The 17,210-nt window shown below is 35.2% G+C and overlaps 1 protein-coding gene across 6 annotated transcripts in view; it reads left to right on the top strand.

Annotated features, from left to right (window-relative positions):
• Window positions 1–17,210, top strand: part of NBEA (neurobeachin) — a 579,373-nt gene that overhangs the window by 215,862 nt on the left and 346,301 nt on the right. For 4 of the 6 annotated variants that reach the window (XM_071208159.1, XM_071208158.1, XM_058276965.2 and 1 more), the window contains exons 30-32: window positions 2,033–2,471; window positions 11,156–11,310; window positions 13,515–13,641. In XM_071208159.1, the coding sequence (XP_071064260.1) occupies window positions 2,033–2,471; window positions 11,156–11,310; window positions 13,515–13,641 (721 nt within the window). The remainder of the gene's footprint in view (window positions 1–2,032; window positions 2,472–11,155; window positions 11,311–13,514; window positions 13,642–17,210) is intronic. The other 2 variants (XM_071208160.1, XM_058276963.2) reach the window with 1 other exon arrangement.

The raw sequence follows: 17,210 nt of genomic DNA, 5'->3' as shown, positions 1-17,210 counted from the left end.
ATTTTTTTTAATTAGCATTGGATATTGGAAAAGGTGCATAGTGTAAAGATGTTATTTGTCCCTAAATTAATGTATAGATTTAATGCAATTAGAATGAAAAGTAAAGGAGAATTTTTTAAAAATTGTCTTTCTTTTGAAAACTTCACACACTTACTCTGAAATTAATCTGGGGAAAAAAGTCACATTCTTTTTGAATGTCACAATGTCAGTCTACATTTGAGAAATTAATAAAGTTGCCTAGTAAGTCCCAAGATCTGAGCCTTCTTTCTGTAGAGTCTCCTTCGCATGTGGTACGGGCCTCCTGACTTGCAGCTGGTGATGATCTCTCCCAACGGGGGTATCGTCAAAACATTTCTCTGGGCTCACCCTAGAGTGTTCACAAGAGTGTGCAAGCTGAGCTGGCTTGCTGAAATCAAGGTCACCTGTTCCCTTCTTAGGCATCTTCTTATACCTTCCTCTTTCTGATAAACCTTTCAAAACAACCAGAAACTTCAGGGTAGTTTTGCAGAATGTATAGGTCTTAAAATTTGGAATAGATCTTGTTTTACAAAGGAGAAAACTTAGATATGCAACAAAATAATAGGAATAGCTACCATTTATTATGTACTTTGTGAAACGACTGCTAATAATTTACATATACTGGGAAGCGGACTTGGCCCAGTGGATAGGGTGTCTGTCCACCACATGGGAGGTCCGAGGTTCAAACCCCGGGCCTCCTTGGCTGGTGTGGAGCTGGCCCACGTGCAGTGCTGATGCGCGCAAGGAGTGCCCTGCCATGCAGGGGTGTCCCTGCATAGGGAGCCCCACGCGCAAGAAGTGCGCCCTGTAAGGAGAGCCACCCAGCACGAAAGAAAGTTCAGCCTGCCCAGGAGTGGCACTGCACGTACGGAGAGATGACACAACAAGATGATGCAACCAAAAGAAACACAGATTCCCGTGCCGCTGACAACAGAAGCGGACAAAGAAAAACATGCAGCAAATGGACACAGAGAGCAGACAACTGGGGCGGGGAGGGGGGAGGGGAGAGAAATAAATTTTTTAAAAAATTACATATACTCTGTTAATATTGTGTGATTTTCATCTTCAACATGACTCTTTAAGTTGAACATTATTATTTCCATCATACTAAAGAAACGGTTGCACATATATTGGATAAATGTTTCAAGGTCATCATTTAGAACTTGATAACATTTTATTAGGTAGAGAATTTCATTATATTGACCTATATATGATGAGATTTGACATGACTTTACCATTTTTTAGATTTTTTAAAAATTTAGCTATTATAATAAGAAATTTGTGTGTTTCAGATATAGTATATATATATTCCTGATTTAATTTTGTGTGGATTGAACTGGGTATTTATTAACAAAGAATGAGCATGAATGTCCCAAACTAATTGTTTTTAAATGTACTTAGAGGCATTTTAAATTCTTAGAAACATTATTCTACTATTTAAGTATTTATCCTTTTGAACTATTCATTTGACATGCTTTGCATTTTGTAATTAACTATTCAGAACTTTATATATTATATGTAGCTAATTTTTAAGTTGATATTCAACTAAAAATTGCAACTGCATATACCTAATTAAATTTTACAATGTTATTAAGGAACCAAGGAAGTTATAAAATTGACTTTATATTTTTAAGGAAAATATTACTGCAGTATAAGAATTTCTTCTGCATGATATTTCAGTAGCTAACAATGAAAGGATAAGCATATTTATTTATAAGCTGCTGTAAATATTGTAGTAGCACTTGTTTCCTAATGCATTTAAAAACCTCAGTTTTGATGTACCAGATAATTTATATAAGAAACAGGGTTATGTTGAGGCTTCCCATATGAAATATTGGCAGGTGAATATGGATAATATGTTTCAATTGAATTGTGGTACTATGCACATCCTCTTCACAGACTTTGTTTTGCTCAGGCCTTATATTCTTTTTTCTTATATGTGAGCATATTTGATTAATAATACAGGGTTTTCATTTGTGAAGCGGTTTTTAACCAATTTTTTAATTCATTACAGAAACACCTGCTGTTTTTCCAGAGACTGTAAAGGAAAAAGAAACACCAGCCCCTGGTGAAGAGATTCCGCTGGAAAGTTCAATTCCTCATACAGATTCTGGAATTGGAGAGGAGCAAGTGGCTAGCATCCTGAATGGGGCCGAATTAGAGACCAGCGCAGGTCCTGATGCCATGAGTGAACTGTTGTCCACGTTATCATCCGAGGTGAAAAAGTCACAGGAGAGCTTAACGGAGAACCCCAGTGAAATGCTGAAGCCCGCACCTTCCATATCCAGTATCACTCAAACCAAAGGCATCAACGTCAAAGAGATACTGAAAAGTCTTGTGGCTGCCCCAGTCGAAATTGCAGAATGTGGCCCTGAACCCATCCCATACCCAGATCCGGCCTTGAAGAGAGAAGCACAAGCTATTCTTCCCATGCAGTTTCATTCCTTCGACAGGTATGTGCTGTCGTCCATACAGGAAAAGTCGGGCCTGTTCGCTTGAAAATGTTACGGGGAGTCTCCCGGACTTCCTTCTTACTAATGTAGCTCCCCATTACAAAGCCTGTCAAGGTGGCAGGCCAGCCTGGCGCACCGGGAAGCCAGGCATTTTATTTTAGCCAGAGGGCTGGAGGGAGTACATCGAGCCAGCACCAAGCCCGGTGACCGCAGCACGTTGGGATAGCCGCTTGCTCTCACTAGGACTGCCCTGGCTTCATGCATAAGATGAGGAGGAGGGCACCGCAACTCTATTATAATTTTATAGAAAGCTATAGTAATTGTCAGACATTAAGAAGCTTAATTTAAATAGTGAAATTCAAATTTGAGATTTAAATGCAGGTATATGGAAAACAAATTGTTTTTGATCATCTTTGTTTTGAACTTTACCAGTATAAAAGCATATTTTTAAATAATTCAGTGGTATTAATTATATTATAATATTGTGCAAACATCACATCATCCTTAACCACAGTTTTTCCATTGTTACAGAATTAAAAGTCGTACTTTGAGGCAGATATTTCAAAGTAAATATTGCTGGGAGGCATTTTAGGTCTCTGCACTGCTTATACTGTAGCTCATGTGTCTACATGAAAAGTTTAAATTAGAAGGATTTCTTAGCTAAGGAACAACTAATTCTTTCCACTGTTCCAAAATATGTGTAATATAAATGATAGCTCATAAAAGCAGAATAAAATATTTTAGAACCAAAGTATCTGTACATGTAGTGTATATCCTACAATTTAAAAACCTGTGTAGCATTATAAAATCATTTTAGCTAGTCTCTAATTACTGACAGTAGTACTTAATTTTGAACACTGGAATTGATGCATATTCTAAATTATGTTTGCATGTTAACATGTAAACTGAAGAGTATATTGATTTTCCACCAGAATCAAATAATTGTTACTGATATTTAAGAGCACTTTTCTATACAGAACAAATGTATACATATGTAGTAATTGACAAGCATGTGTTTTTGTTTTAAAACGACAAGAGCAAGTTAGGGTAATCAAATATTTCTTAAATTGGAATGTCAAAGTAAATAATCAAAACATATTTTATATTGCTTTTTCTAAAAGAGCCAAACTGCTTTGTTCAAAGTAGAGACAGTGATTTTTAGTTTAGGGGTAGAACTGTGACTGCAAAGCCATTTTTAGTTATGCTATGCCCTTTTTTTCTTTCATATACAAATATAATGTTTGACTGTAAACATTTCAACCAATGTCCTACAATTTCTTGAAAATCTGTTGTGAAAATACACAAGGTAGTAGTTATTGTGTGAGCTATAAAGATGAATAATATCAGTTTTCTTTACTGTGCGCTTACAGACTAGTAGAAGAGGATAAGATGTTTGTGAATAATGGTCATAAAAGATAAAATATTTTTATTAGTTTATATATATAAATATAAGCTATATATATATAAATATAGATACATTTTTTATATATATATATATAAAAAACGGGCCGTATAACAATGTAGGAAATATTTTTTCTCATTTTTTATTTTTTGGTATTTTTTCTTTTATAGTTTGTGTTAATGTTACATTCTGATATATATTCATATAATTCCTTAAATGTCCCTTTTGTCATTTCACATTGATGTCTTCCATTTTACCTGTTTGGTTTATGTTCCCAGGATATGTGTGTATGTGTGATTGAGAATATATATTTGCATATGCATGTAAGTATTTGTACTTTTGTATATCTATGCATATGCATAAAAATACTCATATACATAAACATACACATATACATTTATATAATTGATTTGGGGTCATTAAAGTTCTGTTTTCCATTTAGTTTTAAATTATATGTTTAAACTTTGTGAGAATACAAAATAATAGAAAATGTGATTTGTGTAAGAAAATCCAGTGGAATAAAGAGTAAAATATTTTTGTTTCAATGTGGATTATTGTTAGAATTATTTTTTCATTGAAACTTAAAGCAGTTACTTGAGTGTCCGTATTCCTTGCTACTCAATTTATTATACTTTTGAGACTATTCCTTTAAAAAATAGAACTTTCCATTTGTTCTTGGTACCATTTGTGCAAAATGCAGTCAGAGTGGGATTGTATTCTAAATTGCATAAGTACCAGTGAAATGGAGGAGGACAAGGCATATTTCCATTTTTAGGCAAAGCGTCTCCAGTGTAGTTAATATATGCAGTAGCTCAAGTACTATCAAATGTAAATGATGAGGTGATATTGATGAAAGGAGGGGATTGAGGTCTCAGGGGCGCTGGTGACGGATTGAACAGAAGCGGCCTTGCCCCACGCTAGCGCGAGTCTGTCGTCGTCACTGCTCAAAGCCATAATGGGAGGTGGCAGTCTGAAATGAGTTGCCCCGGCAAAGAGTATTATTTTTGAAATGCTTTCACACAAATCACTAGGCCCTGCATACAACTTAGTTTCATGCTTTAATGTCATCAGGAGGCACAAATTGGTGTGTCTAATTGTTTGCCACCTGCCAGCAAAATGAGCTGCCAGCCCGCCAGACGGGTTTGATTGTCTGCCAGCCATTCAGTAGATTGAGAGTGACAACATCAAATCTTTAACTTCAAACTCTGAAGCATTGAGCAGCTTTTCAGAGGCAGCATCCCCACAAGTGCCTCTGGACAATGGCATTTTTCAATTAGATTTCCAATATATTGCTACCATTCGCTGTATCTGTCCTTAAGGTAGCTGTAATTACATTATGAGGTGTATAAACATATTTCTGCAGCACTAAAGCCTGAAATCCAAGTTATGACAAGTCTTTTAACATCAGACAGAATTCTTTGAAAATAGGACCCACTATCACAGGCTTTAGAAGCCAAGTCCTGAGTGCTACCATTTTCAAGCACAGAACTGCAATGGGTCTGATGTGACCATAATGTATTTTTCATTTTTATTCTTATATTTGAAAAGTAGATATAAATTCAGTTGCTCATTTCTTTGTAGGTAAGTCATATTTCCTAATATTCTAAAACTGCAGTGGAAATCACCTGAGGTTTTACTTTTGTTAACTAAAAGTTATATTGTTTCTATTGCAAAAACATTAACAATGCATTCTTTATATTTATCCCAGATTGTAAGTTTGGAAGTAATTTCCTAAAATGACTGATACATTTCTTGCCCAGGATGGAATATTCATGAATTCTAGAGTTTTCAAGTTCATACTACCATTTTCACTAAATAAATTGTAGCATCAAGTTTTAGAAATGTTTAGACTTAGGTAAAATAAACCTTCTTTTCCTTTGAGTTTTAAGTCTTTGATCAGACTGTAGTATAAAATATTATATAAATAGTCTTATCTCCATATCTAGAGAGTGCTGATTCTGTCTTTCATTTCCCCCAATTATCTGTTCAGATCTACACGTATGTCTTTGGTTATAGAGGGACCCTAACACGTATTTATCAAGGGTAAAGCACTGAAAATGCTGTATATCCTCTACTGCGGTTAGGAAACACTAGATGTATAAAGGAAGCACCATTATGAAACTAAAACAGTTGTTAACAATGTTCTATTAATATTACTGTGAAGCAAAGAAAGTCTTGACCGTAGTTGTATTTCTAACAGAAAAGCTCAGTGTTCTCATCCGAGCATTCAAAAATCACCTTCCAGCATCCCCCTGCATTACTGTCTCTTTTGATACAGTCCATGGTCCATAAAACCTTCTAGCTGAGCTGTGACTTTTAGTGCATTAGTCACTGCCTAATTTTTACTTTGAGGTGATACTTTCTCTCTAAAACTACCAATTAAGCTTTTACCCAATATTTTAAACTAAAATTTTGATCTTATATAGCCATATATATTTTTTTAATCTTTTGATACAGATCTGTGATTTAGTGCATTCTTAATTTCCTTGGGTTTTCTGAATTCCCCCTTAGTTTGGGCAAAAGACAGAAAAAGCAGGAGGAAATGTGCTTCTCCATGTCTTTGAACTGTTACTGTTTTTAAAAAATTGTTTTAGGTCCAGAATATGGCACACATAAAAAAACGTACAATTGCATTGCTTCAATGGCTAGCAAACATCAATCTTACATAATTTTTACCCTCCCCTCTTTGATTTTACAACTGTGTTTTTATTGAAATTACTGGATTTGATATGTTCAAACTGCTAGTATGCATTTTTTCCTCAAACTTTTATAATTTTGCTTCTAAATGTTTCATTCTTTGAAAAAGAAAATCTCCGAAATAAAACTTAATCTTTTGTAAATAATACGGTACTAAGAAAATAATTTAGGTAGCCTTCTTATTATTAAATAGACTTGGCATATTGGTTAGGCTGTGCTAATCCCTCTGGTTTCATTCCTGATTTTACATTAGTTTAGTACTAAGGATAAAAATTAGGTGTAAATAATAAAGAAATGCTCAGTAGAGAATTCTCCTACATTGACTTCTTTAAACTTAGCATAAAGTAAGAATATGAAAAATTGTAATTCCTGCTGAGCACCTCATTTTCTATTCTTGATGATTTCTAATTTTTTTAAAAAAGTATTCTGGCTGTTCCACTTATAAGATGTGCAAGTAAATGTAAGCCAAATTGATGAAAAATCTTCTAAAGGGTACAATTCAAAGTCTCCATGCTGTCTGGTCGTGGTAATCCTGCTTTGATTACTCCCAGAGTACCCTGGGCTCAGTGCTGTTAAGGCCAGTTGCCGGAAGATTTGATGAGCATGGTTGAGCCATCCTGTCCCCAGCTGTGGTCTTTGTCTCTCCTGGCGTGGAAAGAGACAGTTCGATGAGCTGAAGAAACAATCTGTCTCCAGTAGGCTGAGTGCATCAAATGCACAGTTACTTCTTATGCATCTTTTTTTCCCTTGAAATAGTTTGCAAAATGGAGAAACATAAAAGATGAAAACATCAGAGCAAAAGCCTTCTTTTTCCCTTGCAGTCACTTGATATTTTATTTGATACTCAGCTGTCGATTCATCCACATTGACTTTCTGTAGGATTTTGAATGTGGTGACAGGTACACAGGTAACCGGCGTGTATAGAGCTTATTTGGGGCATCTTCATCCTCAACCTCATCCTCACGATGCTGTCGTGTCAATGTGCACATCCACCCTTCCTATCTCCTTCGTGGCAAATTCCCGGATCTCTTTGAGGGCCTGAGGGGCATGTTTCTTGGAGCCACCCCATGGATGTGCTTGTGGATGTTGATATGTTGATGGCACTCTCTCTGGTCACCACTTCGCCGCTGGCAGAAGAGCGCAAGGGATTGTGGGAGCAGTAACCCTGAGACTGCTGATGGGCGTAAATTATGTTACCCCAAAATCAGTAACACATGGTTTCTCTCTGAAATTTCAAGTTATTTCTTTCAAGATAAATGTCTCACATACACAGATCTTGTTAGGGAAAGAGTGATAATCTGGAAATTAGGAGAAATGGCTGTTAATGCTGGGTCTCCATAATTAGCTATGTGACCTTGACCCTTTCCCTGTGCCTCTCTGGGACTCAGTTTCCCAACCTATAAAATAAGGGGTTTAAGCTGCATTATTTCTAAAATATCCCATAACATTCCAAAACTCTATGACAGATGAATATTCTTGAAATTTAAAAAAATGCCACTGGGTACATAGATTTATAGGTAAGACTTTTTGGTGTAGGTGGAATAGGTAACCAAGTGGGAAATATCAAATAATAAATGGATGGGTTTGTAAAAGAGTTGAAATTCTTACTTCCCTGTGTAAGTATTTACAAGAAAGAATGGTGTTCTTAAAAGACAACCAATGTGGTGCCAAAACAAATTGGCAAGTGGGACTTTCAAACGATTTGTCTAATAGGTCATAGATCTAGGTACTGGAGAGGGGATAGTATTGATGAAGAAATGATATTAAGGACAAGAATGTGTAATCTGATTCTAGGTCATTAATTTGGCCTAGGGAAAATAGTTCTTATCATTCATTAAGTTGTAGGTTCAGAAAGAATCTGAGAAACCTGCCCAGTCCAGCTTCGTCCTAGCCATCTGAGCACTTGAGACGTCGTTCCTCATTCATGCTCATAAAAATTACGAGACAGTACCTGCTCCTGGTTGTTCTAATTTTGTGTTTGGAGGTACATGGAAGTTTAATCTTGTTCCCTCATATACCTTCAGATTTTAAAATGTGCTGTCCTTTTTTCCTTACTCTTTAAATTGTGATTTTCTAGTCCTTTCATCCTTCCCTCACATGACTTGTTTTCCAGATCTACTGTCAACCTAACTGCTCCCTTAGGCCATATTCCTTGAAATATGGTGCTAAAACTGCACATGGAATTGAGTTCCTTGGGGCTGGCCGTGGCATGGTCTGGGTACTCTAGTGGATGTAGATCCAGCTTGGGCCCTGCTCAGCAGAGCTGAAGTCTGTTGAGGAGGGATGTGTCCCTGGTGGTGTGCTAAGCACTTGGTGCTATCACGCCCTCTTACCCTTTACAGATGTGGGACATGCAGACTGTTCAGAATCTCATCATAAAGGGCAATGAGCCATCAGGGAAGACTCCAGAGGGCGGGCTGCCCATCAGTTGCTGTTAAGTAACATGCTTTCAGTTTTTAGTAGACTTGCTTTAATGTTTTTTTGTATTTTATCGACAGGCCATCAATTCAGCTTGTTGGGATTTAAAAAAAAAAAAGTTACCTCTCATTTCTATAATTAATTTCTCATAATACAAGTTAGTGTAGCCACTGCACCCAGCCAGAGGCCTCTGGTGATTGGTCTGGGAGTTTCTGCCCAGAGCTGGGAATGTGTTTTCAGCCTGTTTCTCTTTCGGAACCATGAGAATTTTATGAGAGATGTTTAAAAAATGGGTTAAGGTTTCACGCATATCTACTTTTCAAATCTGAATTGATAATTTTGTATTCTTGATAGATCACCCATGAAGTAGTGCATCTCACATTTGTTTCAAAATTTAGAGCACTTTGATGATAAACCAGAAATAAATTAGTATCTTCCTTTTTTCCCCTGTTGATCTTTCTTTAGGTTATTATAATAACTAGATATCCTACATCCTATATGAAGAGAATTATTTTGATTTTAATAATAGTAACAATTACTAACCTTTATAAGGCACCTCATAATTGACAATATCCTTTTATAGGTGAAAGTCTTCTCAGAGTCTCATTTAATCTCCCCAGTTACATGTGAGGGTATTGGCAGTAAGCTTACCATGTTCACAGTAAGGAACTGGATTTTAAGATGCACAGCTTGGGAGGCATCCATTTTTCAAGCCTTTGTCTTCTGACCCCATATCCTGTATTCCTTTGGTAATACCACACTGCTTCTCAATGAAATAAATGATGGGACTTAAAACACATCCTGTGCTCTTGTTAAGAGAGTTGAGAGGTCATAGTTAAGTGTAATGAATTTGACTCCATCCATAGATCTATAGAGAGAAAAGTAGAAAGTATCCAAAAGCGTTTTTTTTTTTAAATGAAGAAAATTTTTTAAGATTATCATACCTTTGGTCACCCAAAAATAAATTTAAATATTTCTAAAACTAAGAATAATAGGGATTAAAATTTAAATTTTGACATCAAAGATTCAAGTCACTGAAATATTAGCAAAAACTGTTTCTTTGAAGAAAAAAATTTAACATTGTTAAGGAAGTTTAAGCTATCAACTTATTTAAGAAAGAGCCATTGACATAGTTTTCTTTTCCATAGGAAAATTACAAACTATGAATGCATTGCAAAGAGCTAGTTTAGATTGGCTATTTGGTATTGTCGGTCAACCAGTTTAAAGCAACACATTTGCTCTTAAGAGACTGCATACATCCCTTTCATAGATGAGTAAATTCATTGGTTGTTGAGTTATGCCTGGAAAATATTTGTTAAATAAAGCTTGTACCGTTTTAATCTTTGAGAAGAATGATGTTTCACTACAAGGATATATAAGTATTTATTGTTTTAGAGAAATAGTTTTTTTATTCTTACTTTAAACTGTTACCTACATTTATTTAAACTTAATAAAATTTCAAGTTCAGAAATATTTTTTATGAAATTCATTAAAATACTCTAAAGAAGCATGGAAAAAATTGAATTCTTATATTCAAAAAGTCAAGGCTAAAAAGCTAAATAGATCTCTAACCAAATGCCTAGTGTTATGAGCTCAGTTTTCTTTTATAGCATTATAATATCATTCCTGCTGTGAAAAAAAAATACCATTTTGTTTAGAAAAATAAAGTGTAATCTCATTATGCCATTGGATGTTATTACTAAGTGCTGATTGAACATTTTGCTTTACTATGGAGAAGCTGTAGAATTTGGTTTTCAAATGTTTTTATGCTTGAATGTTTTACACGTGAAGAATATGACGCGTAGATGGACATTTTATGTATAATTTGCCCAAAAAACCCTGTATGCCTAGGCAAAATAAGTTCATTTGAACCCACATTTTTCCAGTGTTCTCAGACTGATGATTATAGTCCACATATCATTTTTAAGAAAGGCTTTCAAATTCCAGTTTCTATCTGAATGCTTGCCTAATGACTCTTAGTAACCAATTCAATTTGCTACTCTATCCTTATTGTCCATTTTCTTCTCCCTGACGTCATTGGACTCAGGAGTTAAAAACCAACCCCACCAAAAAGGCAGTTCAGTACCGACTCTGTGTTTGTGGCGCTGGAGGGTTAGCGCTCGTCTCAGGTGCTGTTTGTGCTTTCCCACCCCTCCCTCCTTGGCAGGAGCGTGGTGGTGCCTGTCAAGAAACCGCCTGCAGGCAGCCTGGCCGTGACCACCGTGGGGGCCTCTGCCGCGGGGAGCGGGCTGCCAACGGGCAGTACCGCCAACATATTTGCTGCTACCGGAGCTACACCAAAAAGTATGATTAATACAACAGGTATTGTCCTTATATATTTTTGTGATACCTCATCTTTTTCCGTTTCTATATCTTCATTTTTCTGCTGCTTGGATCTTAAAAAGTTTAAATATCCTGATCATTTAAGATTATATTACTCTTTAGGAAGGTTATTCTTTATGTTACTACTTTCAGAATTTTTCTAGGGTACATTTTTTAGTGGCTGTTTTAGAGGACACTGTTAATTTTTGTTTTGAGTCCTCAAAACACAGAGTGCTGTTGCCTTTCAGAGAGAAATCTGAATAATGAAATGTAGTTTGGGGAACAAAAGCAAAAGATAATTTGAACACTGAAATTTGATATGTAAAAATTAGTAAATTGTATCATGAATAGCAAAGTTTACTAAAAATGTTGGTGACAGAAAATGCTTCCAGCGGCCTTGACTGGGAGACTCTAGTTCAATGACTATTCTGGTATATTCCTTGTGAAATCTTCAAGTGTCGACAGTAGGGCTCCGCCTGAGAGCCTGGGAATATGCCAGGGCCTTGTAAAAAGTGCATGAGAATAAGAGCCATTGTTTGCCTCGAATTAATTTATATACTTAGATTACCATTGTGTCCAATTCATTGTCCAACTTTTCTTAATGATTCCAGGAAGAGAAAATTCCTAATCACTACACATTTTAAAAGCCTGCCTGTAATAACTTTAAAAATTTTTTTTAATTTCCAGAAATGTTCCTGTTGACTATTAGCTAAATAAATCCTTACCCAAATCTTTGTGATTCCATTTTAGGTAATCATACAACGCAAGAAGGCCCCTGACTTTTCTTCCCTGACTATAGTAGCCTTCTCTACTCCAAGCTGTGTAGCCTTGAACTCTTCCATCTATTGTCATTGCCTATATTCTCCCCATTTCCCGTCATTCCATAGTTCCTCTCTGTGCTTTCTGTCTCTCTTGCTTATCATACCACCTGAGTCTGAATTATCATGAACAACACATTTTTGGGTTGTAGTAAGTAGAATATACTCTGTCAAGCGTGTTTATGTTAGCGAATAAACATCATTAATGGTTTATCTATAGTATAAATCAATGTTTGTATCTGGCTTGTCTGAAGACATTCTGTAAGTCTTTCTTTCCAGGTTATAATCTTATTCTTTTTAGCACATTCTGCTTTCTAGTAAGAGGGAAAAATGTTTCCCTTTTATCAAAATATCAATAATCAAGAAAAGCTTTACTTGTTTTAATATGCCAGTGTAGTAGGAAACACCAGTTGTTACTCAATAACAACAATTTGATGTTTATTGAATAATTTATTTTCTTTACTAAGAGATGGGTAAATAAAAAACCACATTGCCTCTTTTTATCTTTATATGAGACAAAGTACTTTCTTTTTATATCTAGTTTAACAATTAATAGACATAGGAAGTGATGGTAGCGAGAGGTTGAGAAATAGCATGAAGCACATAACAGTGTAGTAAAAAATAAAATGTACCTAATGAACATCTTCTTAGGAATATATAAAGTTTTGGGTCAAGTGTCCATTTTAGATGTTGGCATATAGATACAGTATAAATATTGCACAGGAAATCCCATTAAGCAATTCAATTCCATGTTATGGGAAATAGTATAAGATAGGATAATATTCAGGAACACTAGATGTCCCTCAACTCCACAGCTATTTAATATTCTTAGATTATATAGAATGTATTCTGTGCTATAGAAAAATCAGTTCTAAAATAACATCTTCATGTCATTGAGGAGGACTTATTATTTTAATCAGGTTCACATAGACTCATTATAGCCCTTCTTAAGCACTCATTTTATCAAAACAAGCACTTGATGCTGCAGTGTCACAAATGTAGCCTCAGACAATTCATTGTAAATTGTATCTTACGTGGCAAAAACTAACATTTTACAAAATGGCAATAAAAAGAGGTCTGTTTGCATTGTTTTATCAGCCATATTTTATCTGAAATTATTTTCATTTGTTGATGTCTTTTATTTATTACCCATTTGTAATATGTAGTTTTGTTAGATTTAGCTAAATAAATCAACTGGATTTTAATGCAACAACCGTTATTTATATTTATAGGGTTATTACTATACTAATGGCCAAATGATTTTTGTCAAATTCTGTTTTGAAATTTAATGAGTAGTTCTTTCAAATCAGAAAGTAATGATGTGAGTAAGATGAATTTGCTAAATAAATTGATGTTTAAGGCTAAAAATTATTATTTTGGGAACAGGTGCAGTGGATTCAGGGTCCTCGTCCTCTTCCTCCTCTTCTAGTTTTGTGAATGGTGCTACCAGCAAAAACCTTCCAGCTGTACAAACTGTTGCTCCAATGCCGGAAGATTCTGCTGAAAACATGAGGTATACAGAACTACTTTTCTCCTAGTTTTATTCCCCCCACTTTTTTACATAGTGAAACAGTACTCAATAAATACACAGGTATAGTTAAGAATTCTTGAGAATGTATGTTATGCATTTTCTGATTACATTTTATAATTGCATTTGTCTTGCTGTTTTTTAGCTGGCTATTCATTACTTAAAAGTCAGTACATGTTTATATTTCACAGTCTAAACTGAGAAATCATCAGAGGTTTTCAAATGCTGGCATCGGACTTTGTAACCCATGGTTTTATGATATGCGTTATTTTTCCCCATTAAGGTTAAAAACCTGCTCAAAGAGTAAAACTCAGCATCTGGGGTGGTCATGAAATGTTTAAAATAAAACTTTGGGAATTAATCTTCATTATAACAAATTCTATTCAACACATATAATTGGAACTGCAACAGCGAAACCCCATCTAACTTATCCCGATTTGTAGACAAACAAGGATTTGGAGTAGCATGTATGCAAGCACACTCTTTGTTACAGGGCTGGCCCACATTTCGGAGTTAAATTGCAGGCGCACTTACACACACATTTTTATAGCAGCAGAGTACAAAAATTGTGAGTGTAAAGCCCAGAGAAAGAGTGAGGACATTCATGTTTTCATCATCCAAGTCAAGAAATGGACGTTGCAAGGACCCCCCGGGCCCACCCGCTACCCCACTCCCAGCCACTTGCTGTCTCCTCTGCCCATTCACCGTCCTGCCTTTTCATCCTTGATTATCTATATCTGTTCAAATTTTATAAAACTTGAATTACGGGATGTATTATTTTGTTTCTGGACTTTTTTGTCAACACGATGCTTATGAGATCCATCTGTGTTGCACATGACAGTAGTTGGTTCTTTTTTATTCCAATGCGTATGTGTAGTGCAGTTTGTTAATCCAGTCTCCTGATCTTGGGCACATGGGCGTTTCCACTTTTTGGCTATTTCAAATCATGCTGCTGTGAACATCTGGTACGTTACTCTAGGGTGCATTGCACGTACATGCACGTATCGGATGTGGAATTACTGATTCGTAGGGTTTGTGCAGGTTCGGTTTTAGGAAAGAATGCCAAATGGATTTCCCAAGCAGTTCTACAAGTTTACTAATCCACTGGCAAAATATGGGGGCACCAGTTCCTCCGTAACTTTGACAGTACTTAGGATTGTCAGCTCTTTAATTTATCCCTTCTGGTGGAAGTGTAGTGGTGTTCTTAATTTGCATTTTCCTGATGATTAAAGAGAATGAGCATTTTTTCATGTATGTATTGGTCTTATTGGCCTTTAGGTTTTCCTGTTTTGTGATTTGCCTGTTGAAGTCCCTTGCTCCTTTTTAAAGATTGGGTTGTCTTTTCCTTATTAATTTGTAAAAGTTCATCATGCATTTAGAAAATGAGCTCTTTGATATTTATATATCATGCATGTGTCTTCTCCCACAAACTGGCATTTTTTATCAATATCTATGTGGTATATTTTGATTGATAGAAGTTGTCAATTTTAATGAAATACAAATTATCAATTTTTTGTTTGTTTTGTGTTTTGTTGAAGAAAGCTTAGCCTTCATTTTCCCTACCATATCTTCTGATTGCTTTCCTTTTTGCTTTTCATGTTGAGATCTGTAATCCTTCTGCAGCTGATTTTTGTGAAAGTTACAAGGTTGGGGTTGTGTGTGTGTTGATGGCCCAGCCCCGTTTATTGGAAAGACACTCGGCCACTTTCATCACTGATCATGTGGCCATCGGGCCTTGATTCTGCGCCCAGCCTCCGTTCTGCCCATTTGTCTGTTCTTCTTCTTTTTCTGCTCTGCCGTGGTTAGCTTTATGGCTACTAAGGAGCACTATCTCTATTTCTACCTGTTCTCTTTAAACCCTCAAGAGTCTTGATGCTTTCATTTCCATTTAAATCTTAAAATCAGTTTGTCAATATTCATTTAAAAACAACTAGGTGGGGGTTTGATAAAGAATGCACTTGGATCTAGAAATCATTTTCATTTGGAGTTATATTGAATCCGCCTCTCATTCTGACTCCCAAACTAGGAAGGAACTCATGTTTTTCCCTCCATGTTTTGATTTTTCTTAAAATTTTCCCAGAAATGATTTCTGGTTTTCTATGTTAATGTTTCATGTACTTCTTAGTAGATTTATTCTTAACAGTTTAATTTTCTGCATTTGTGTCTTTTTTCATCGTTAGTTTTCATATCCATTTTATAGAGGCCATTTATGTATGTTGTCTAAATTCAATAAATTGCATGCATATGAATGTACATTTTAATGAGTTTTGACCGGTTTATATACCTATGTAACTGCTGTCATGATCAAGGTGTAGAGTATTTCTATCACTTCAGAAACTTCCCTTGTGCACCGTTTATAATTCACCCCCTTCCTAGCCCCAAGAACACACATACTTGTTGACACTAAATTAGTTTGTCTTTTCCATGATTTCACATAAAGCAAATTACATATTATGTACTTTTTTGTGCCTGGCTGCTTTTACTCATCCAAAGGAATTTTAGAATCATCCATGTTTTCCTGTCTATGCATAATTTACTCAGTTTTATTGCTGGGTATCATTCCATTATATGGCTGTCCAACAATTTGTCTCTTTACCTGTTGATAAAATGTTTCTTTTTCCAGTTGGGGGCTATTATAAATAAAGATTCTATGGATATTTGTGTATAAGTCTTGGTGTGGATATATATTTTCATATACGTATGAAATATAGGTATAAATACCTATGAGGAAAATGCTGGGTTGAGTTTTAACTGTTTGCTTAACTTTATAAGAAATTGCTGAACTGGTTTTCCATATACTTGTACCATTTTACACATCAGTAATGTGTACAGGTTCTACTTGTTCCGCATTCTCACCAACACTTGTTATTGTCAGTCCTTTTAAGACTTGATAAGGGCTGTGTAATCACATCTCAATTTGGTTTTCATTTCTGTTTTCTAGATGGTTAGTGATGATAAGTATTTTTTTCATGTCCTTATGGGCCATTTGTATATCTTGTTTTTGAAAGCTATCAATATATTTTTTCTATTTTTAATTGAGATGTAAGAGTTCTTTATATATTCTGTTACAAATCCTTTGTCCGATTCATGCATTCCAAAATTTTGTTATGTTTCATTCTGTGTCTTATATTTTCATTCGAAGTGTGGTTTATCTAGTCATCTCTCTGTCAGTACCCCACTGTTTCAATACTGCAACTTTATAGTTAGTCTCGAATTTAGATAGTGTAATTTCTCTAACTCTGTTCACTTTTAAAAATTACTTTGACCTTTTTATGTCATTTATATTTTTATGTAAATTTTGAAATTGGCTTATCCATATCTTTTAAAAATTGTACTGAAATTTTAATTATTTTTTGAATTTTTATTCAATTTGGAGAGAGTTGGCATCTTAATAATATTGAGACTTCTGATCTATAAACATTGTATATTATTCCATTCACTGGAATCTTTAATTTCTCTCAGCAGCCTGTCGTAGTTTTCATTGTAAATGTCTTGTACTTATTTTTAAATCTTGAAGTATTTAATGTTTTTGATATAATAAATTAAATTTGTTA

The sequence above is a fragment of the Dasypus novemcinctus genome, chromosome 15, assembly GCF_030445035.2.
Source record: "Dasypus novemcinctus isolate mDasNov1 chromosome 15, mDasNov1.1.hap2, whole genome shotgun sequence".
NCBI lineage: Eukaryota > Metazoa > Chordata > Mammalia > Cingulata > Dasypodidae > Dasypus > Dasypus novemcinctus.
The sequence above is the reverse complement of the archived record's forward strand: the minus strand, read 5'-3'. Positions and strand labels throughout refer to the sequence as shown.